Genomic DNA, 25,246 nt, shown 5'->3' on the forward strand with positions numbered 1-25,246 from the left:
AGACAGATGGACCTTCTTCAGTTTCCTCAGGAAGAAGAGACGCTGATGAGCCTTCTTGACCAGAGTTGAGGTATTGTGGGTCCAAGAGAGGTCATCGGAGATGTTGACTCCCAGGAACCTGAAGCTAGAAACACGTCCCACCTCCGTCCCGTTAATGTAGATGGGGGTGTGCGTGCCGCCTCTGGACTTCCTGAAGTCCACAATGAGCTCCTTGGCTCACATTTTAAGGAGCATTTAAAGGCAGAAAGGAAGATGGAGTCACAGAGAGGACCTGGGAAGGAATTCCAGAGCTTCTAGCCTTGGCTGCTGCAAATGGTACATTAGATTTGGGAAAGGGTATGAAGCTGGGATTAGCCAGATACATGAGAGGATTGCAGAGCTGTAACTGAAGGAGATCAGCAGAGAAAACGATGAGAATTCCAATACAGATACATTCAGAGAGCATATTTCAGAATAGAAAAAATACTAATGTTGCATATTACAGCAATCCTCACCACATTCACTGCCGTATGTTCTTAAGAATTTCTGGAAATGTTATATTTAGATTGATAATCATAATAATAATAATAATAAATAACTGTAGAAATTCTCAGAATTAAGCCATTGATTGTGGTGTGTTTCAGGGACAGATTGTGCAGTTCTATACATAATTAAAAGTTCAAATATTGTGACCAAAGGAATGATAACAATTGCACAATTCTCTGCAGTTGTTCTGCCAATTAATAATTGGGTGTAGTGTGTGTTAACACCCATAACATGCCTCGGGAGATTGTTCTGCCAGCTGGAAGTGGCCAGCAATGTTGCCTTGCACAACTTAAACATAGAAACATAGAAAATAGGTGCAGGAGGAGGCCATTCAGCCCTTCGAGCCTGCACCGCCATTCATTATGATCATGGCTGATCGTCCCCTATCAATAACCCGTGCCTGCCTTCTCCCCATATCCCTTGACTCCACTAGCCCCTAGAGCTCTATCTAACTCTCTCTTAAATCCATCCAGTGGCTTGGCCTCCACTGCCCTTCCACAAATTCACTACTCTCTGGGTGAATAAGTTTTTTCTCATCTCAGTCTTAAATGGCCTCCCCTTTATTCTAAGACTGTGGCCCCTGGTTCTGGACTCGCCCAACATTGGGAACATTTTTCCTGCATCTAGCTTGCCGAGTCCTTTTATAATTTTATATGCTTCATATGTTTCAAACCTTCACATATATATCACATATGTTTCAAACCTTCCATAACTTACACTGACTCCCAAATAAACCAAGCCCTGCATAACCTCGCCAGATAAATGTCTAAAGCTAAGGTAGACAAAAATGCTGGAGAAACTCAGCGGGTGCAGCAGCATCTATGGAGCGAAGGAAATAGGCAACGTTTAGGGCCGAAACCCTTCTTCAGACTATCTCATACCCAATGTCTAAAGCTACCCCATCTGGAGCAGAATATTGCTGGAACCATTTGTTCCTCTATCGGCTGGTGGTACCTTGGACTTTAGCTCTGGCATTCCAGGTGTACGTTGAATAATGCCCAGGGCACTACATAATTGTCCATTCATATGTGATACATATACTTTATGGCTTCTTAACCCCATAAGACTTTATAACCCCATGAAGTTGTATATTTAGTACAGGTGAACTGGAGAAGGGTAGTGGTGGAAGCAGTTACAATAGTGGTGTTTTAGATATGCACATTTAGATGTGCAGGGAATGTAGGCAAATTATTCTCGTGTCGGTTATGCTAGGCATGGATATTGAGGGCTGAATGGCCTGCTCCTATGCTCTACTGCTCTGTGTTCTATGAGAGCAGATGCTGTGGCTGCAACAGGCTCTGTGCCTTCATGCCAACCTCTCAACTTTCATCCAGTTGAAGATGGCTGGTCCGAGGCCATTGCCGCTGTAGTGGTCATCTGGAGTCGAGATGATCGACCTCCTACTACCACAGCGCTCTACACAAGATATAATTCTGACCATTAGAATCATTACCCGTTCACTACAGTTTTACTTGAGTACCTTAATGCCACGCTTGGCCAAATGCTGCTTTGATAGATCGTTACTTCTGAATTCAATTCTTTTAGTTCATGTTTTACAAGGACTATGAATCTGAGTGGTTCTGCCAAAACCCAACATGGGCATCCGAGGGTAGTTCATAAATGCATAAATGCTGCCTGAACGCAAACAGTAATTAGTTGGACTGGAGACTTCTGACTGGGTACCACATCATCCCGATTCGTCCTCTCTCCACTGGCTCCCGGTACGATGCAGAATCAACTTCAAGCTCCTCTTATTCATATACAAACCCCTTAACGGGCTTGCCCCCCCTCCCATATCAAACATCTTCTAACCCACCATACTACCTCCAGGTCCCTCAGGTTGACCGACTTGGGCCTACTAATTATCCCGCGGTCTAGGTTTAAGCTCAGGGGTGTGGTTGCAGCACCTAAACTGTAGAACAGCATCCCTCTCCTCATCAGAACTGCCCCCTCCATCGACTCCTTTAAATCGAGGCTCAAAACCTATTTCTGCTCCCTAGTGTTTTTTGAGGCCCTCTGAGGGGACGCTGTAAACAGGTTATGTATGTATTGTTAGGTCTGTGTATGTAGCACATTAGTATCGGCTATGATGGACAGCACTTTGGTCAACGTGAGTTGTTTTTAAATGTGCTATACAAATATAATTGATTGATTGATTGATTGGAATCATACTTCTTTTTGTGAGGAACATAGTAAAATAACCTGGTGTGGACCACAAACCTGCGTTGCTATTTCACATGTTCACAACTTCTAACTTCAATCTCAACGTCATTTTTGGTACTTTTTATGCATCCATTGATTCCGTTAATATCCAAAACTATCTATCGTTGTTTTGAGTGCAATCAATAATTGAGCCACCACAGTACTCTGGTGTGAAGAATTCCAAAATGTCATCACCGTCCGAGTGGAGACATTTCTGCTCATCTCAGGCCTCCACCGCTGTCAGAGTGACGCTAATAGCAAACTGGAGGAATAGCATCTGATATTCCTCTTGAGCATCTTACACTCCAGTGTTAACATTTTGATTTCTCTAACTTCAAATAATTCTCTCTCTCTCCATCCCTCCCCCAACCAAGTCACACCAGTTTCTCGTTCTCACCTAGCAAACAGCTAATGAGGGCCTGTTTCCTTTATCAACGTTACTTTTTTTGCATATCTTTCATTAATTTGTTCTATATCTTTCTACACTACCGTCTATATCTCTCGTCTCACTTTCCCCTGACTCTCAGTCTGAAGAAGAGTCTTGACCTGAAACATCACCCATTCCTTCTCTCGAGGGATGCTGTCTCTTCCACTGAGTTACTCCAGCATTCTGTGTCTATCTTTGGTTTAAACCAGCATCTGCAGTTCCTTGCTACGCATTCCTATATATATGTGTGTGTGTATGTGTTAGTATGTAGTATATAGACACACACTGAACTTTTTCCTCATTTATTATATTGTATACAGTGTACTATGTTCACATATTCTGTTGTGTTGCTGAAAGTAAGAATTTCATAGTTCTATCTGGGACATCTGGGGTGGCACAGTGGCACAGCGGTAGAGTTGCCGCCTTACAGCGCTTCCAGCCCCGGGTTCGATCCCGACTACGGGTGCTGTCTGTACGGAGTCTTTACATTCTCCCCGTGACAGCGTGGGTTTTCTCCGAGATCTTTCCTCCCACACTCCAAAGACATACAGCTTTGTAGGTAAGTAGCAAAGAACTGTAGATGCTGGTTCAGTCTGAAGAAGGACCCGAAACGTCACCCATTCCTTCTCTCCACAGATGCTGCCTGGCCCGCTGAGCTACTCCAGCATTTTGTGTCTGTCAGGTATGTAGGTAAATTGGTTTGGTAAATGTAAAAAATTGCCCCTAGTGTGTGTAGGATAGTGTTAATTCACGGGGATCGCTGGTCAGCGTGGACCCGGTGGGCCAAAGAGTCTGCGTCTACGCTATATCTCTGTATCGTATCTGTACATGACAATAAAACACTTGACTCTTGACTCGACCCGTGACAAGCAGTTAATAAATTTCACAAATAGCTGAGGCCCTGGCATGGATCCTGTTAGGATTCTCAACCGGATGTCAAATCCCTTCCTGGTTTTGTTTCACCCAGCTTGGTCATCTTGCTGTGATTTCCACTATGTCTGACCTTTAGCACATCCATAACTACCATCAGGCCACTAGCAGCACCTGTGCTTTCAATCACTAAGGCCTAAGTTCTGGAATTATTCTTCAAAATCTCTCTGTCCTTGCGTGTCTTTTAAAACGTACCTGCTGATAGACGCCAACGTCGACAAACCAACGTTTTTTCTATCTTCCAGGTACTAAAATAAGTCATTATTCCTGGAACTAATTAACGTTAGCTGTTGTTAGCTCCTGACATTTGAGATTAATTGTACGGCTTTTTTGCAGAGTCTGATGGTCATCTGGTTGATTTATTTTCCACACCCAAAACACATCCACAAGCTCAGACCTGCACAAGGGAATGGTAAAGAATACTTGCAGTGTTCCTCAGGGGAAATGCAGTGGCAGGGCATAACCCTAATGTAATATCATAACCACATTGCAGCTGGGAGCAGTTGGATTCCACTGTTCCCTATATAACTCACGCTAACTGTAATCATGTATAGTCACGTAATCATGTATAGTCTTCTCTTTGACTGCTTAGCACGCAAACAAAAGCTTATCACTGTACCTTGGTACATATGATAATAATAAGTAAGGCTAAACTAAACTATCTCAGTTTTCTAGTTAAATAATAACTGTAAATAGCAACATAATTCTTCGACGGAACCCTGGGACGTGCATTGATGGGGCCCCGCGACTGGGAGATGCAAGGAGCAGATGGGGCTGTGGTTGTCGGGGACGTTGCATCGATGATCGACGAGGAGGTCGGTGTGGAGGTCGAGGTTGGCAGTCGTTAGTGGGGCCGGTGGTCGAGGATGGGCCTCGTGGGAGCTGGACGACATGCTGCCAGGAACAAAGGAAGTCCTGGCTCCGGGGGGGGGGCGGGCGGGGGAAGAACAAGGCGAAAACGGCGGCCGTGGATGGGACCGCCACCGTGGGGGGGGGGGCGTGGGGGGGAAGGGAGAACAAAGGAGGATCCTGTGTCGGGGAACCACCATGGTGATGAGAGGCAACTCTTTCACCCACAATAAAAATCCTAATAATCATTTTATCACCTTTCCAGGTCCTCAAGGACAACTTCACAGAATTCCAATATCATCCCACCGGAGTAAAATAAATAATAAAGACAACCAATCCTGGTAAAGACAGAACGATCCAAAGCCAAAAAAATCCAAAACACTGGCCCTCCCAGCAGCTAAAAACCGCACCAGTGACCACTCTTCTTCCCCCATACACAAACTGACATCACGGTCCCACAAAGATCATCCCATCAGCCACTGGGGGGAAGGCTCCCCATCCCCATCCACAAGTCCAACCTCCGCATTGTTTTACGGGGCCAGATGTCCTGCCTTTCTCCAGGGCAGCTCGGGAGAGTCCCTCAGCTCTGGAACTCCCTCCCCCAACTGATAACAAGCTTACCCCGGAGGGGAAGGTCGCAATTCCGTGTCCCTCCCGATGTTGAATCTTTCCAGTCCCACCTCAAGGTCCATCTCTTCACAGCTCTGCTCCATCGCTTGGCCCCCACAAGTGCCCCGTCCGCTCCGCGATAGAGCTCCATCTGTGCCGCCACCGAAGCCGAGGTGTGCCGGTCCCCATATTGTGTTCCACGTATGGTAGAAGGACGGTCGATTTACTTTGGAGTAGTAGCTCATGTCTCTACTATTTATTTACATTCCCCTTACATTAAAAAGTTTATTTCCTCTACAAAAAACTACTAACAAAAGTGAATTTGTAAGGCTGCTGGTCAGCCGTTCCCCAGATGGCTCTCCTCCGAGGCGCCCATAAATAAAAATTTCATGTATTATTATTGACAATAAAGTGTATCAAAAGTAATGTTCAAAATGAGAGGGTCACTCTCCATTGGGTACAGCAGGCGAGACCAAACGAAGACTGGGCCCATGTTTCGCGAATATCTGAATCACTCAGTCTGCCTGGAACTACCCGATCTCCCAGTTGCCAAACACTTTAATTACCCTTCCCATTCCCACCCTGACCATTCTGTCCTAGGCCTGCTCTATTTTTAGAGGGAGGCCAAACGCAAACTGGAGGAACAGCATCTCATATTTTGCTTGTGCAGCTTTCAACCCAGTGGTATGAACATTGATTTCTCGAACTTCAAGTACCCACCTCTCTCCATCCCCCCCTCACCCATGTCGTACCAGCTTCAAAGTCATCTTGTTGAGCCTCATTGTCTATACTCATTTTCACCTCGGCCACAGCTAACAATGGCCTGTTTCCTTTATCATTGTTACTTTTTTGCAAATCTTTCATTCATTTGTTCTATGTCCCTCTACACCACCGTCTATATCTCTCATTTCCCTTTCCCCTGACTCTCAGTCTGAAGAAGGGTCTAGACCCGAAATGCCACCTATCCCTTTTCTCCAGAGACGCTGTCTGACCCGCTGAATTACTCGAGGTTTTGGGTCTATATCCAACATTTCCTTGGTGTTCAGGCTATGGTTTCCTGTTGCAGTTACATGTTCTACCTTCCAATCTATGGGAATCATTCTGCAGTCTGCAAAACTTTGGAAGGTAACAACTAGCGACTCAACCAGCTCCATAGCTATCTCCTTAATGACTCTAAGATGTAGGTCCATTGATTTCTTCAATAATACTTTTATTTCCACGAGGATTCCTGTGTTTCTATTGTGAAGATATACTCAAAATATATATATTTAATTTCCTTAGCAGCAGCCATATCAGCAGCGCGTCAGTTTTTTCCCCAACTTTTTTCTTATTTTTTAGTATGTTTTTAAAGTATGTATTTTGTGTTTCTTTGTGTGTCTTGTGTGTGGGGGGTGGTGTGGGTGGTGTAAGGGGGAAACCGCTCCAGTCACCTCCTCCATGGAGAGGCGACTTTTTTCCAGGTCGCCTCCCCCATGGCCTAACATCAAGGATCGGCGCGGCCTTTCCCGGAGACGCGCCCGGGGCTTCAGCGGCGGGCGCAGCGTGGACTCTCGGCGTGGAGCGGGTGAGCCCTCGCTGGAGGGGAGCGCTCCGTTTCGCTGGCCCGGGGCAGCCGGCAGCTTGAAGTCGCAGCCTGAAGCCGCGGTCTGCAGAGCTCCAGCTGGTGCGGCGTCTACAGCCCGAGATCCCTCGTGGAGGACCCGGGGGAAGAAGAAGCCATCACTGCCGGCCCGCGGCCAACTTCTACCGCGGGGCCAGCATGGACTTACCAACACCCCTGGAGGGGAGCTTCGACCGCCGGCCCTGCAGTCTACGGTGCTTCTGGCTGCGGCAGAGACTTTAAATCTCAACCGCCGGCCTGCGGCCTACAACAACTTAATTCCGCGGTCTCCGGTGAGGAAGAGCCGATCCTGGACTGACTCTGGACTCTGGACGGGGGGAAATGGAGGAGGATTGGCCAAATTTTTGTGCCTTCCACCACAGTGATGAATGCTGTGGTGGATGTTTGTGTTACAATTTTATTGTGGTTGTGTGTTCTTTATTATTGTATCGCTGCTGACAACTCAAATTCCACCGACCCTGGTTGTGTGGTCATTAAAATACAATACAGTACAATACAAATTAATCCTGAATACAATTTCTAATTTCTCACTGTGATTTAACTTTTGCTCTCTACTTTAACTTTTGCTGGCCATTTTCTTGTTAAAGTCAAGATTCAAGATTCAAGTGAGTTTATTGTCATGTGTCCCTGATAGGACAATGAAATTCTTGCTTTGCTTCATCACAACAGAACATAGTAGGCATTGACTACAAAAACAGCATCTAGTGTGTCCATATACGGCGGAGACTTTAAATATCAACCGCCACATGAATAAAACTAATTCCGCGGTCTAAAGTGCAAATATATCTGCTGACTCTCTCTGGTCCAGTCCACGGGGGGAAATGGATGTTGGCAAAATTTTGGAGTAACACCACCAGGGATGAATGCAGTGGTGGATGGATAGAACAATGAATTGTGGTTGTGTGTTCGTTATTATTGTCGCTGCTGACAACCAAATCCAGTCCTGAAGAAGGTCATTGAAATACAATACAATCCAGCACTGAGTTACTAATTTCTCACTGTGATTTAACTTTTGCTCAAACTTTTGCGCCCCACCTTCAGTTAAAGTAAATTCGACCAAGTCTTTTATTGTCAGTGTCCCTGAATCTAAATTCTTGCTTTTTTCATTTAGAACATGTAGGCATGTTTTCAAAACAGATCATTGTCCATATACCTTTATATAAAGATACATGTTTTGAATAAATAAATTTGTCCCAGTGCTTAGACTTATTTTGGGTTTTTTTGGTAAGTCATAAGCTTTTTATCCAATAAATCCATAACCTATCCAGCGAGGTACAGTGAGACCACCTATCTTCTTGAATCGTTAAAAGCTATGAACAAACAGGTCATTGTTTGTCTCCTCCCAGTGTGCATATTCAAACGTGTTGTTGCTGCATTACTTAGCTTGTTACTACGCTCAAGTTTACTTGTAACTCCCACTGCGGTAGTCATAAACAACCTACTTCTTCCCACAGTTCACAAATCGATATGGGGAAGGTCAGGATGAGGAAAATAACATACATTCATTGTAGTAAGCTATCCAAACAACAAGGAGCAAAACTGCAAAAGCTGCAATTCATACATTTACTATACATTCAATTGTGTCATACGCAGTAGTATTTGCGCTCTTCTTTAAAGAAAACACCCTTGCCACTCATGGCCATCTGGGGTGATATCCCTTCCCTTGTTTGAAGATGGCCCTCATTGGGCTCTGCCCCTCAATGTTCAGCAGCTGAAGAACTCTCGACTGTTGTCCTCCCCCACAGAGTCTTCATGCTCTCTGCACGAGCTTCAGTGCGTACATCAGTTCATACAGTCTGGAAGCAAAAACATTCCCTGACAGACATCTTACTGCGTCTTTCACCGGGTTAAAGGTCTTCCTGCAGCACTGTATGTCCATCTCCAAGTGGGCGCCTGGGAACTGCCCATAAATCAGGGAGTCCTCTGTCACAGAGCTGTTTGGGATGAACCGCGACAAGGATGCTTGCATTCTTCTCAAAAAAATTATCTTCACAAATCCACACTCTGCGAAGAAATAGGCAAGGAGTAAGCTGTATAAAATTGTCTTTACATCTTATTGAAGTGTCAGGGACTTAAACAGTTCCGCATGGCTCAGTGTCACCATTTTGAATTTGATCCTGGCTGGAATTTTACTTACATGTCTTACCAGTACATTGGCATCATTAACATTGATAATGTGAACCATCTGTGTACCACTTGTGTCGGCCGCCTTTGTAACAGATTGTTAGGGCTTATTCTCACCTCTGCTTTGGTCAGCATAGAGTGATCCGCTGGGTTTCGTGATGGCGGGCAGTTATTCCAATATCAGTGTAGGAAGGAACTGCAGATTCACGATCAGAAAAAGGATCTCCACCCGAAACGTCACCCATTCCTTCCCTCCAGAGATGCTGCCTTGCCCACTGAGTTACCCCAGAATTTTGTGTCTATCAAAGAACTGCAGATGCTGGTTTACACCAAAGACCACCACAGCGGCGGTGGAAAGCATCTTGTCCGGGAACATTACCATCTAGTTTGGGAATTGCTCTGCCAAGGACAAGAAGGCTCTGCAGAGAGTAGTGCGTTCGGCCGAACGTACTATGGGAACTTCACTCGCCCCCCTGCAGGAACTATACAGCAGGAGGTGCAACTCCAGAGCAAATAAAATCATGAGAGACCCCTTCCACCCCTGCAACGGACTGTTCCAGCTGCTACGGTCAGGCAAACGCCTCCGTTGCCATGCGGTGAGAACAGAGAGGTTGAGAAGGAGTTTCTTCCCAGAGGCAATTCGGACTGTAAACGCCTATCTCACCAGGGACTAACTCTACTGAACGTTTTTCCTTCCATTATTTATTATGTAAAAGAATATGTGTGTTATGATTGTGTTTATAATTTGTTTGGTTGTTTTGTTGTTTGTCTTTTGCACAAAAGTCCGCGAGCATTGCCACTTTCATTTCACTGCACATCTCGTATGTGTATGTGACAAATAAACTTGACTTGACTTGACTTGAGATAGCTTCCAGTATCAACGATGATGGTCTCTTTTGTACTTTACAACAGATATCTGAGAAGGGTGGTTAAGAAGATGATGGCATCAACTTTGTATAACAACCTTGGACATTTAACCATGTATGTTTGCAAAGCCACCCTCTCCGACTGTTCCTTTCTCTTAACATGTTCAGAATCCAAACTTTCTGTTAATAGGGCTGACCGAGGCACTTGGTTGCCATGTGAGCATGCATATTTATTTACATTAATTCTGGATGATCATACATCATTACACAGAGCAAGATAATAACCGAATACAAATTGGAGCCATTGGGTGCCATGCCAACCTATAAACTGTACCGCGATTGGATACCAGTTATACAATGCAGTTCAATACCTTTGGGGCACTCCGCCAAGAATGCACAGTGATTTCATGCAGTTTTATCACAACAGGTGTATGTCATGGGTATAGAGTTCAGGTTTTTTTATCGGAATCTATTTTGCTTTTGGGGTTTTTTTTAATCAATGTCCTGAAAAGTTGGAGAATTAAACTTATTTCCGGAAACGGCACCCTTTGGAAACAGGGTTGAAGATAGACACAAAATGCTGGAGTAACTCAGTGGAACAGATTCACTATTGTATTGTACTTACGGAGAGAGAGTGAGAGAGAGAGAGAGAGAGGAGAGAGAGAGAGAGAGAGAGAGAGAGGAGAGAGAGAGAGAGAGAGAGAGAGAGAGAGAGAGAGAGAGAGAGAGAGAGAGGCCGGAATGAACTCAATCAACAATTGCTAGGTTTTTGGAGCTATCTTGATTTGGAACTATCTTGTGCATGTGTGAAGGAAGTAAGTTTATTTCATGCAGCATCTGCATTATTTTGGTTGGAAATTTCTCACTGAAACAATTGTGTGATTTCCTCTTGTAGTCTTGAAGGTAATGCGAGTGGGTCGTGGCTGTCTGGTGTCTGAGCTTGTACATTGTATATCAGTGTTAGTGAGATACTCGTTGGCTCAGGAATTGCGTGTGTGTGTGTGTGTGTGTGTGTGGGAAGTAGGCAGATAGGTGATTCATGTCTTTAAGAAGGAACTGCAGATGCTGAAGAAGGGTTTCGGCCCGCAAAACGTTGCCTATTTCCTTCGCTCCAGAGACGCTGTTGCACCCGCTGAGTTTCCCCAGCACTTTTGTCTACCTAGGTGATTCATTACTGTCTGGGTAGTAGGTTGCACTGATATACTCACGGAAGGAAACCAAACAAGACAAGTGGGGGAACTGGCAGACAGTGCTGGGAGGTCAGTGAGTGTTGCAGTAATCGAATTATGGGCAAATCACAAAACAGAAACAGCCCTCCACTCTCACTATCTCCATGACTGTGCCCTCTGCATATGAACAGTTCTTCTTAAAGCTATTGGATGATGTTCTTGGTGATGTTCTGAGACACTGCAATTTTTCACCATTTGGGATAGCGTGGCAAAGCAGTGCAGGAATGCCTCAAGGTGAACACATCCGACTTTGCAATCTGCTGCCTTAGATCCAGTATGGTAGAGAAACCTACTGCAGTCCCAGATCTCTATGCTTCAAGTTGGACTTTGGCACAGGCAGAGTCGGCTTCCAGTTGACTGCTCAGTCACCGAGGCAACAGGTGCCTCGTTCTGTTGAACAAACACTTCTCCACCAGATGCTTCAATGGAAGGAATCAGAGGTGTCCATTTCAGAGACTTCAAAATCTGGCATGGTGGAGACTAATGGACATTGTTCTAATCATGAGAGAGAATAGGCCTCTTCAGAAACCAAAGTGGTGATCTATAGGTAAAGCTGCAGTAGATGGACAAGGTTCTCAATGAGTATTTCTCCTCTATTTTTACCCTGGACTTCTTTTACTGCTTTGGTCTTTAGCGAACTTCTTTTTGTTTATTATATTGTTTACAGAGTGCTATGGTTACATATTAGTTGTGCTGCTGCAAGTAAGACATCTCAATGTTCTATTTGGGACATATGACTGTAAAACACTCGTGACTCTTGACTCCTTTGGAGAACAACATTGGGGATGTTGCTAGGGGACTTGGGACAGTTAATGAAGATACCCAGAGGATTGTCCATATTATGGTCTAGAAGACACTGGGCATTCGAGGGAGCATGAACGCAGGTAAATCTCCTGGTCCGGATCAGATATATCCGAGGTCGCTGTGGGAAGCTCAAGAAGAAATTGCGGGAGCTGAAAAAGAAGTTCAGTCTGAAGAAGGACCTCGACCCAAAACATCCCCATTCCTTCCCTCCAGAGATGCTGCCAGTCCCGCTGAGTTACTCCAGCATTTTGTGTCTATCTTCGGTTTAAACCAGCATCTGCAGTTCCTTCCTACACATTTCGTCTGAGATATGTGAATCATTATTAGATGTGGTAAGGTGCCGGATGACTGGATGGGTGGCTGATGTTGTGTCTCTATTTAAGAAGGGCCACAAGGAAAAGCTGGCAACTATAGACCAGTGACCCTAATGCCTAACATCTGTGCTGGGTAAGTTACTGGAGAGGATTCTGAGGAATAAGATATATATGCATTTGGATAGTCAGGGGCTGATTAGGGACAGTCAGCATGATTTAGTATGTGGGAGATTCTGGTCTCATGAATCTGATTGTGTTTCTTTAAAGAAGTACCTAAAAAAGTTGATGATAGTCAGGATGGCTGACTTCAGGGACAGTGATTAGGTTGATTGTACATTGCTCTGGTGGATTAGATTCTGGATCTCAGGGAAACTAAGAAACTTACAGGATGGCTACATATCTTTAATACTAAAGTACGATCGTAGAAAATTATCAAAAATGTTCTTGATGACACAAAAAAGCTGGAGAAACTCCATCGGTGTTGCAGCATCTATGGAGCAAAGGAAATAGGCAACGTTTCGGGCCGACCCTTCTTCAGACTGATCGGGGACGGGGACAAGAAAGGAAAAAGGAGGAGGAGCCCGAAGGCTGGGGGATGGGAGGAGACAGCAGGGGGGCTGAGGAAGGGGAGGAGACAGCAAGGACTAACAAAATTGGGAGAATTCAATGTTCATGCCCCCAGGATGCAGACTCCCCAAACGAATATGAGGTGCTGTTCCTCCAATTTCCGGTGCTGCTCGCTGTGGCCATGGAGGAGACCCAGGACAGAGAGGTCGGAGACGGAGTGGGAAAAGTGCTGACACCAGGTTCTTGGTTACGGACCAGTGTTCGGGATCGCCCAAGTTGGTCTCACCGAGATCTGTTGAACTGGTAACCAGTTGGGCAGTTTAGGAACAATGAATACAGAAAAGTGAGTTGTGGCATTTTTGGAAGTCAAACCAGGGCAGAAGGGGTACCTGAAGGTAGAGCAATCAATATTCATACCGCATACACAAATGTATCATATTAATTCCAATGTCACCCATCAGAGGGAGCTCTAGTATTCAACCAAGTCGATAGCTCCCTGAAAATGGCAACATTTCTGAGGACAAAAATGGTTTTGCCTTTCACATCTTGGGTCGTCTCACTGCATGGATCCCTCATTAGAATCATCAGCCACGTGTCCAGTTTTCAGAAATATGTTCCATATGCAACATTTGGCATATATATTCATGGAGATTCGAATGCTTCAAGGAGTTTGGATTACCACTGGATGAATGAAGTATGGCAGCTGCTCAAGTGTCTTGCCCAGATTCTATGATCAAATATTACCTGCACATTATCAGAATAGAAATGTCTATGATTGATGGGACTTAGGGAATAGATTTGGAGTTGCGTGTTCCGTACGTTGCACTTATAGCAGCAGAATTAGGCCATTCGGCCCATCTAGTTTCTTGATTAGTACAGGTGTCAGAGGTTTTGGGGAGAAGGTAAAAGAATGGGGTTGAGAGAGAAAGATAGATCAGCCAAGATTGAATGGCGGAGTAGACTCAATGGTACTTCGGTCATAAGTTCACAAGTGATAGGAGTAGAATTAGGCCATTCGGCCCATCAAGTCTACTCCGTCATTCAATCATGGCTGGCCTATCTCTCATTCCTAACCCCATTCTCCTGCCTTCTCCCCATAATCTCTGACACCCGTACTAATCAAGAAATCAAGATGGGCCGAATGGCCTAATTCTGCTGCTATAACTTATGAACTAATGAACTGCAAACCCGTTCATTGCGTAATTGTCAACCCTTGAAAAGGAAGCCCCAGTCATCTGATTCCGTTGTGATTCCTTCTTCTGCAAGATGCATGGTTCAAAATTCATGATAGTCCTGGAAGTATTCTAAAGGTGAAGATAATGGCTACTCTCACGGTCGCTAGTCGTCTGTGCCCATCAGGTACAATGGGGAGACACGGAGAGGTGTGGATGCTGGAATCTTAAGTAAAACTCAAAGTCACTAAGAGGGTCGGGCAGCATCTGTGGAAGGTTCTGGCCTGAATCGTCGCCTGTCCATTCCATTAGGTGCAATGGGGAAAAGAGTTTGCGGAGGCTGCAAGGTGCCTGGGCCTTTCCTGGGCCTTTCAAGCCATCCTGGGCCTTTCAAAGACAGGTTTTCCAATCTGGACCCCTGAGCTGTGTGTGCATGTTCTGCTATCCAGTGAGCTAACTCCCTCTCATGGGCTCTTCTCTTATGTGCCACCAGCAGGGGGCGACCCACTGCTCTTCCTGAGACTCCAGTCATTTAGTTTGGTTTAGTTTAGTTTAGAGATACAGCGCGGAAACAGGCCATTCGGCCCACCGGGTCCGCATTGGTAGACAAAAGGAATTGGTAGACACAAGGAACTGCGGACACCAGTTTACCAAAATATACCCAAAGTGCCGGAGAAGCTCAGCTGGTGCAGCACCATCTATGGAGCGAAGGAGATAGGCAACGTTTCGGGCCGAAACCCTTCTTCAGACTGCATCTCTGGAGAATGTTAATAGGCAACGTTTCGGGTCGGGACCCTTCTTCTGACTAGAATTCAAAATGGAATTTGTGTCGGATTAGTATAAATGGTTGCTCGAGGGTCAGCACAGGCCTGATGGGCTGAAAGGCCTGATTTTGTATGGATTTATTGACATTTGATCTGTGCAATTAATTTAATCAATCTCTGTAAAGCACTTTGGTTCAAATACTGGTTTTGTTGAAAAGTGCTATATAAATAAACATTATTATTATTATTATTATTCCATGATGTGTGACTTTATGACCCCATCAACAACATTTATTGTTATTCCCCAATTGACCATCAGAAGGCGGCAGTGAGCTGCCGTCTCGAACTGCTGCAGTATTGGTGGTGCAGCTGTTATTGCATACAGAGTTTCTGGAAAGAGATCCTGCAACAATATGGTGTGTGCCTGAGACAAGATATTGAAGGAGGTGATATCCCCACTTGCTTGCTACCATTTTGTTGTTCTAATTCATGGGGATTTATTATGGTTAAATTGGCTAGCTAGTGGTTGGGTCCTCTTCATCGGGGCGACCAAGCTCCTGCATTAGTCCAAAATACAATGAATTCTCTGCATTACCGGTGGTTCTCTAACATTAACTAAGCATTCATGCCTAACCTGGGATTTCTCTGCCATTTCTTCCGCAGTTTGATCGTAGTATTATACGTCCCACTGGTCTGTCGGATGAGATGGTATCTATGATTGCCTCCCACTACGCAGTGCCAGACAAACCCGGCTTCATCAACTACATAAACTTTTGTAACGATGTTCACAACAGGACCAAGAGCATGGAACCAGATGCCCCGGCTGGGCCAACTATTCCATATGGGTACTGGCCACCTGAGGTAGGTGCAAGAAAACCACACAGGGTTTCACTGCTCAGTCCGATTTTGATGTCCGCAGCTGCAATTGCGGTCCTCGAAAGAGGTTTCAATGATTCAATTCAATGCTTAAATTATGCTTCATTCTCACATGCACCTAGGTGCAGTCATGCTTAGTTTTGCATCCAACCTGGTAAAATCATACAGCAGGCCTCACTTAGACAGAACACGAGTGTTGCCACGTTTCTGGTGCCGACATTGTTACAGAGATTCCCCGAACTGTCCTATCTTCAAACTCATGCCGCACGTGGTAGCAGCCCCCCCTCCTCCCCCCTCCCCCCCCCCCCACCCCCCCCTCTCTGCGAAGCCTCCCTTCAAAGTCAAAGTCAAAGTCAAGTTTATTCGTCACATACACATACGAGATGTGCGGTGAAATGAAAAGTGGCAATGCTTGCGGATTGTGCAAAAAAAACTACAAATTGGAACAGAAACACATATTCACATATTTGTGGGAGGAAAAAAAGAGAAAAAACAGCAATTTAAAAAAAGGCACAACAGTAAAAAGGCACAGTACAGTTAGTCCCTGGAGTTTACAGTCCTAATGGCCACTGGGAAAAAACTCCTTCTCATCCTCTCCGTTCTCACAGCATGGCAACGGAGTCGTTTGCCTGACCGTAGCAGCTGGAAACAGTCCCGTTAGCAGCCGGAACAGTCCGTTCCTTCTCAGTGCCCACCCCCGCCAGGTCCCCCCTTTGTTCACGGCGCCACCCCACCCCACCCCCCACTGCCGGACTCCCCCCCCCCCCCCCCCCCCCCTCATTGGTTTTGTATAGTTTATTTCTTTGGATTTTATTGTTTATTCTTTGCTTTTAGGAGCTCTGTGTTTCCTTCTTAATGTCTTCTTCAGGTTTCAATACAACGCTGTGTTTTACCGCCTGGGTTTCCATGCGTGGTATTTGATGTTCATGTACATTTTGGTATTTGGATGTTTCTTCTCCTTGGTCCTTCGGTTAGGTTTTTGTTTCAACCATTCCTTGTATTTCCCTATTTTATTTTGGTTTCTTATGACAATGTATAATGGCTTTGGCATTTTGTGGTGAATTTCAGTGGGTAAGCGAATGCTCGAGAAGTAGGGAGGAGGGGTTGGAAATGGGATGTGAAATACCCGTTGGACATTTATGTCGTGTTCACAACACAGAGAAAGGCTAATAGCTGGCCTTGTTCATAAGTTAAGGGCCTGTCCCACGATGCAAGTTCACCCAAGAGCTCTCCCGAGTTAAGAAAAAAAATCAAACTCGTGGCACCTTTTTTACTCTTGGACATTTTTCACGCTGTTGAAAAAACGTCACGAGTTTCCGCGTTTCCCGAGTACCTGCCGTTAGCATTACGAGCCGCTACGAGACATCCACGAGCTCCGACGTACCCGCTACGTACATTCTACGTACTTGCCACGAGTTTGATTTTCTTTTTAAACTCGGGTGAGCTCTTGGGTAAACTCACATCATGGGACAGGCCCTTAGCAATTTTCACTCCAAAATTAAATTTGGTGGATTCAGTGATATAACTCTTGCTTTGCAAGATTAGAGAATCATTCTTGTGAGCACTCTAACTACTCCGCTTTTCATATTTCCTTATTTGGCTACCTAACATCCCCTTTGCAGGATCTTCATACACAAATTAGAATCTTATGCCCCTGTCCCACTTAGGAAACCTGAACGGAAACCTCTGGAGACTTTGCGCCCCACCCAAGGTTTCCGTGCGGTTCCGGAGGTTGCAGGTGGTTGCCGGAGGTTGCAGGTAGTGGAAGCAGGTAGGAAGACTGACAAAAAACTCCGGGAACCGCACGGAAACCTTGGGTGGGGCACAAAGTCTCCAGAGGTTTCCGTTCAGGTTTCCTAGGTGGGACAGGGGCATTAGCAGACTTTCATTGATATCTCTCCCAGACCAATAATCTTGGAATAAAGAATAATAATAGGAAAATCTTTTTTTTCTCAAACAAATGTGATATTTCGCGCTAAAAGAAGCCGCTTTTAAATTGGAATCACTGATGTCTTCTTGAAAAAGATCCTATTGCGACATTTACTGGCTGGTTTCTGGAAATGGAACATGTCACCTCTTTTTCTATTTTCCAGTGCATGATTAAACATGATTAAGTAAGAATGATAATAATGAGACAAGCTAGGTACACTACGAACCACACCCAAGTCCAATAAATCCCTTATTTACTGCATTGCACGTTCTCCCTTTAACTATGTAGGTTTCCTCCTGATGATCCAGTTTCTTTCCATATCCTAATGTATGGGAGTGGTAGGTTAGTTGTCCACTGTAAACTGCCCCTAGGTTGGTGGTAGAATATGAGGGACTAGAGGAGTCTGATGGGCAACATTGTCTTGGTGAGATGAATGGCCTGTCTAAAACTCTGTAACATGTAGCAGATCTTTGACTGGGAGAGACAGGAGACGTTGGGAAACAACGTCTGTAGTATATTATGAGTTCTATTTCACGTCCAACCTGTTCTCTGTTTGATCAAGCAGTAGTTTGCACAACTTATTATGATATTTTTTAATGGAGCTTTTACTCTGCAGTTAACACAATACAATACAATACAGTACACTAATACTTAATTAGCCAAGTATGTTTTGCAACAAGCGAGGAATTTCATTTGCCAAGTCAGTGCCAATTTAATTTGCCAATACAAATAAAAAGCAACAGAACACACAAAATTCATTTCAACATAAACATCCACCACAGTGACTCCTCCACATTCTTCACTACACGCAAATTAGTAGTGATTATATTATTAACAATGGGTATTAGTAGTGATTATATTACTAGCAATGGGTATTAAAATTGAAAGATGCCCTTATGGATAGATTTAAAAAAAAAATGTATTACCCTGAAATAATCCCCATGATAACAAATGCCAAACTAAGTTGATCATAACGTTGACTGGAACTATAGGGCTGATTTGGTTTGTGCATCATTTACAGTTACCCAAATCGCCTGAGATTCTGGAGGTGTTTGACAAAATCCGGGATGTTGTTTTCCTTAAAGGGATTCGAACGCCAGAATTCTTCAAGGATTACGACAAACTGCACAGTGGTCTTGTCACAGAAAGTCAGGTGAGCATGGCTCTTTGTGCGGAAGGAACGAGTTATTAAAAATGTAAGATCTTACAAAATAGCAGCAGGAATAGACCACAACCCTGCGAAGCCTTCAATAAGATTGTGGCTGATGAACATAAAATCCACTCTTCACCTAAACTCAGAATGCGAAACTTGCACAATCTCAAAGCATTTGTGAATCATGGTAGCTTGTCCATGCAATAGGCTTCAGTATCAGCAATACTAATGTGACAACTAATGGGTGGCGCAGCAGTATAGTTGCCGTCTGTACCTTCTCCCCGCGACCGTGTGGGTTTTCCATGGGTGCTCCGGTTTCCTCCCACACTCCAAAGTCTCACAGGTTTGTAGGTTAATTGGCCAGTAAAAATTGTAAATTGTCCCTAGTGTGTAGGATAGTGCTGGTGTACGGGGATCGCTGGTTGGCTGGGACTCGGTGGGCCAAAGGGCATGTTTCCCTGCTGAATCTCTAAACTAAACCAGAGCATTATCTTATGAAAATGCCTGTGCAGCATTCACTGCTTTTAGCTGGAGAATAAGATATTTCTCTAGCCAGGGCCACCTATGTTATACTGTTGCTTCTTTCAATTTTTTGCTCCATTTCTTTTATTTAGTTTTACCTCTCCATGTGTTTATATCTGTGAAGTATTTTCTCTGCATTTTATCCTTCTAAGTGCACCAGAATAGATGATAGCAGGAGATGCAGCTGAAGCCACCAGATTATCAGTAAAACATATGAACAAAATCTGCATCAGAATATGAATTTTGATGTAATGACTGGATATTTTTGAAAGGAAGTTGAACCTACAATGGTTATTCCCTACCAGCGACTGGGAGAATGGTCTTTGATATATTTTGATTGCCTGTATCAATGTTCCTTAAATGTATCCTCTTCTGGCAGCAAGTTCCAGGTGTCAACCAGTCTCTGTGTGATATACCTTCCCCTCAAGTCCCTCTTAAAACTCATTCCACTCACCTTAACTCCTCTTGTTTTTGATACCCCTACCACGTGAACAGGATTCTGACTGTTTACCCAACATAATTTTACATATTTCTATCAGATCACCCCCCTCAGCCTTTTTCACTCCAGCCTATCCAATGTCACCCCATGTGCAAACTCCTCCACTCCAGCCAATGCTGCCACATTCTCCAGTGCAACCTCATTCTTCATATACTGTGATCAAAACTGCAGGCAAGACTCAAGTGTGGTATAAACATTGGTATGTAAAGCTGAAACTTAATGTTCCCAATTTTATATTCTCTACCTCGACATGCATGAAATAGATCTTCCTCACTAATCCTGTTGAACTAGTGTTGCTACTTTCATGGAACTATGGATTACAACTCCAAGGTTCCTCCATTCATTAGCATTCCTTTGTGCCCCACCATTTACAGTATACGACCTCTCCAAATTTGACTGCGTGGTGCATCATCTTGCATTTGTCGAGATTCAAATCCATCTCCCATTTGTCTGCCCAAACTTTGCATCTGATCTTTATCTTGTTGCAACTTTAATCTTCCTTGTCTCACGCAGAACACGGCCAACTCTCAGGTCTTCCATTGAGTAAGCCATTTAGAACGGAGACGAGGAAACACTTTTTCTCACAGGGAGTGGTGAGTCTGTGGAATTCTCTGCCTCAGAGGGCGGTGGAGGCAGGTTCTCTGGATGCTTTCAAGAGAGAGCTAGATAGGGCTCTTAAAAATAGCAGAGTCAGGGGATATGGGGAGAAGGCAGGAATGGGGTACTGATTGGGGATGATCAGCCATGAATGGCGGTGCTGGCTTGAAGGGCCGAATGGCCTACTCCTGCACCTATTGTCTATTGTCTATTGTTTATTGTCATCTGCAAACTTACATATAATACTTGCTAAATTCACATCCAATATATCTTAACATGTATCTCAAAGAATAAAGGTATCTGCATCAACTCCTATAGTACCCACTGATCACAGTTTTAAATCAGAGAAACATCCACCCACCACTATATGGTGCCTCCTATTATCAAGCCAGTTTTGGATATAATTACCTAGCTCGCCTTGGATCCCATGTGCCTTAACTCTGTGAACCAACCCGCCATGTAGCGTCTTATTCATTAATTGTCTGATTTATTACAAAATGTTTTCCACAGTTTGTACGAGGCCTGCATTTGATTTGTGGGAGAGAAGGTATCTTGACAGAGCAAGACATCCAGATACTTCTCAGATGCTTTGGCACACCGGATGGCAAAGTTCGCTATCGTGATTTCTGTGATGTGATGGAACACGGTGAGGGAGTTCCTCCAGGATCATTGCATTCACATTCTGAAACTCCTTCATTATAGAAAAGAGAACTAACATGTTGACAATGATTAGCTCCAGCAATTCTCCTATCCTCACAATCAGGTTACCCTTGCCATGTCAAATGAATGGCAGAAGGGTCATAGAGTCGTAGTCCTACACCATGGAAACAGGCCCTTCAGCCCAACTTGCCGATACTGACCATCATGTCCCATCTGCCTGTGTTTGGCCAATATCCCTCTAAACCTGTCCGATCCATGTAAATCAACCTTTAGTCATTCTGAACCATCACGGAATTGTCTGTGAACAGAGGAGTAACCAGAATCATCTCCTCATATCTTGTAACTAATTAAACTACCATAAGAAATCAGTGACTTTCAGGGTCATATCACTCAAATGAGACAGGGCTGCATGCAATTGTTTTTTCAATGACAGGTGGATGGGTGAACTTTTGGTGGGATTATTGGTTTGCATTTAGAAAGCAAAAATTAAAAAAACTTAAACATATACAGCTCAATGAAGATAGACACAAAAAGCTGGAGTAACTCAGTGGGTCATATCTACCCTAGGACCATGACCCCACAGATGAGCATCTTGCCATCATCTCCAATTTTAGCACTTCCAGCTATCTGCCATCCACAGCCTCCAATCTTATCGTTCTCCAGCCCCGCATGGCTTGGTTTTACCTTCTCCCCATAATCCATCAACACAACTGCCCTGGTAGCACCATTGGTTCTGCCTGCTCCTGTCCCTATGAAATAATTTCCGCGTACCTTCACTCCATCCTATCCTCCCCTGGTCCAACTCCTCCTGACTAAGATGCTGTCTGACCCACTGAGTTACTCCAGCTTTTTGTGTCAATCTTCAGTTTAAACCACCATCTGCCGTTCCTTCCTACACAGCTCAAAGTCGCCTTGATATAAAACAGACATCTTCTTCTTCTTGCGTATGGCATGCACAGCCTAAAGTTGAAGGACAAGTTGTTCTATTTGATCTTACTTGATTGTGCACGCCAGGTTGATTGCATTCGTCGAAACAGGGCGGACCACGAGAAGGTTGCAATCTCCCACCCCTAAAAAAAAAACAGACATCATATTCCCTTACAATGAGAAGCCACATTTGTGATTAAGGTACAAACAGAAATATGGAAAGTGTGGTTTATGTTGCTCAGAAGAGATGGGTTGTTGGGGTTTTGTACATATTTACTTCTTGCTTCACAAATTAGTCACTTGTTCACTACAGTCTCCATCTGTCAGAAAGTTCCCACAAAACTTTTTGTCTTATTAACCTCCCCCCTTGCCTTTAAAATGACTCATAATTCCATTTATTTAATTGTGCGTTTGGTCTTTTGTTGCACTCTCTCTCAATGCCGTTCCCCTTAGCCCCACCTGCCACCCGCCACCAACCCATCTAGGCAACGCAACTCACAGGAGGGTTTGGTTCAGATGAGCTTATTGTCTATTTTTAATGTAATGGTGGACCATCGGGACCTTTATAATCTTGTTCGATAAAGGAGATTGAATGAATTGTGTGTGTGTGTGTATGTGTGTGTGTGTGTGTGTGTGTTGTGTGTGTGTGTGTGTCCGTAATCATATACGTGTGTATGTGTGTAACCAAGACATATCAAAATGATCATTTCTTTCTGCAGCATATAATATTCCTCATTTGGAAAAATATCCCAGAGCGGAGGTGTACAAGCCACCAAGTGGAAGTCTGTTCAAGGTGAGCTGTCAGATGTTACACATTCACTCCCAAGCAAAGTCCACTGGGTTCATGGTACATGAAGTAGGGTTACTGTCAGAAGCAGGTGTGGAGGATATGTGCGTGGAGGATAGGATAAATGCGATGTCCAAGGAGAAGCAGATCATTTAATTGCTCAGGGAGTCCTCTCTTGGTCAGGGAGATACTCTTTGTGCCATTTGCTCATATTTCTGCATGGCCAAAGGATTGAAAGCGAAAATTGCAGACTTTACAAACTAAACACCTCGGCTCCACAGGGTGGGATCATATGGGGCAAAAATACATGGAGTTGTACAATGCAGTTTCTATGCATCGAAGCAGAAAGTGGTGCAATATGAGGTCATGGAAATGACCAAAGGTGAAGTTGCGGAGACAATCATGACCATTATGTGTGAGGGTTATAGATCAGTGGCAGAGCATTTGAATGTGGATCAAGAGGTCCCCAGTTCAAATCCAGGTGCTCCCTATACAAGCTGTAGTAATAATATGAGCAAGAAGTAGTTGAGAGTTGTATGGTATGTTCACCTTCATCGGTCGAGACATTGAGTATGTGACTTATGGAGTCTCTGTCTGAAGAAGGGTCTCGACCCGAAACATCACCCATTCCTTCTCTCCAGAGATGCTGCCTGTCCCGCTGAGTTCTGTGTCTATCTTCCTTCTTCAGTAACCATCAGACTGGCCCTGATGGGCTTTTGTGGACCACATGCGCGTGATGCAATGAATTGACATTCCAGCCTTGTTCTAGCCAAAGACTTATAAAGGGTTAGCATCAAGAAGATACTTCTAAGCAGTTGACTGGTATTCTCTCACTCCGACAGCTAGGGACAAAGCTAACGGATGAAGAAGAGAAAAGACTGGAGACTCTGCTCAGAGAACTTTGTGACAAAGTGGATAAGAGACAGTTATTGGTGAACCCATTTTTCAGAGACTATGATGAGGTAAGAGCATGGTCCTTTCCTTTGAAAGGTTTCTATAGATGTCAAAAGAATGAGTTTCCACTAATTCCATAACTAATTTATCAATCCTCACTTTCAATAAAAGGACCCTAGCACAAGCTAATCCTGTAATCTCCAAATAATGCAACAAAGCTTTACCCGACTTCTCATTGTGGATATAATGGATCATAATACCCCATTATCACTGTTATCACTTCAGCTTCTGCTAATTCATTTGAAATGACATATATCCAAATCACTTTTCCTGACGCTGCCTGCATTGACTCTCATTTCCTTTGTATTTGCTCCTGATCTACTTAAATCGGAACCATTCCCTCTGCTTGCGGCCATAAGATATTTTCATCCATAGAGTCAAAGAGTCTGTCACAGTTTATGTGTGTAGCCTGGGGGTTTTCGTTTGGGCCTAGGCCTTGCTGAATTGAATCTAAAAACGGCATCCAATGCACCCATCAATATTTGAGGCATAAATGGAGTCAGCCCAATAATGGAATTATTAGATACAGCATCAGGTTTTCATTCATCAGGCACAATCATTTCTCGCCTTCCCTAGGTGCTTAGCCATATAGCATGCCCTTGGCTGAGTTAAATTTCCACAGATTCACAACTCTCAGGGTGAAAAGGTTTTTCCTCATCTCCGTTCTAAATGGCCTACCCCTTATTCTTAAACTGTGACCCCTGGTACTGGAATCCCCCAACATGGGGAACATTTTTCCTGCATCTAGCCTGCACCAAATTGCACCAAAACATGCAACACAGCAGTTTTGTAACGCCTAGTGATTTGCAGGACTGCTGTGTGCAATCACCCAAGCTAAATTTCCAAATCAAATGTGTAATTCTGCATTAAAACATCAACAAATCAGCTAATAGCTTTCCTTCCTGTCCCTTTCCCGGCACTACACAATACAATACAATACAACGGTTTATTTGTCACATTGCACAAAAAGTGCAAGTGAAATGATATGTCAGCAGCGATACAATGATAAAGGGCACACACAAAAACACAATAAAATTTTAACATAAACATCCACCACAGCATTCATCACTGTGGTGGAAGGCACACAATTTGGCCAGTCCTCCTCCATTTTCCCCCGTGGTCGGGACCTCAACCCTCCGCAGCAGTCGCTACGGGCGTCCAGATGGTAAGTACAAGGTACAAGTCCAGGTAAGTCCAGAGTCGGCTCATCCCCACCGGAGACCGCAGCTTTTAGTTGGTGTAGGCCGCAGGCCGGCGGCCCAAGATTTAAAGTTCCCTCCACGTCGCAGCCATAAGCACCGCAGTCTGCAGGGCCGGCGGTCGAAGCTCCCCCTCCAG

General features: G+C 44.4%; 1 protein-coding gene across 1 annotated transcript in view; it reads left to right on the forward strand.

Moving 5' to 3' along the window:
- The window catches only part of LOC129713013 (uncharacterized), a 97,973-nt gene that overhangs the window by 37,885 nt on the left and 34,842 nt on the right, over positions 1–25,246 (forward strand). Inside the window, exons 6-10 of the mRNA XM_055661858.1 lie at positions 15,667–15,864; positions 18,831–18,962; positions 21,091–21,226; positions 22,887–22,960; positions 23,797–23,916. Of these exons, the coding sequence (XP_055517833.1) occupies positions 15,667–15,864; positions 18,831–18,962; positions 21,091–21,226; positions 22,887–22,960; positions 23,797–23,916 (660 nt within the window). The remainder of the gene's footprint in view (positions 1–15,666; positions 15,865–18,830; positions 18,963–21,090; positions 21,227–22,886; positions 22,961–23,796; positions 23,917–25,246) is intronic.

The sequence above is a fragment of the Leucoraja erinacea genome, chromosome 34 (assembly GCF_028641065.1).
Source record: "Leucoraja erinacea ecotype New England chromosome 34, Leri_hhj_1, whole genome shotgun sequence".
NCBI classification, from domain to species: Eukaryota; Metazoa; Chordata; class Chondrichthyes; order Rajiformes; family Rajidae; genus Leucoraja; species Leucoraja erinaceus.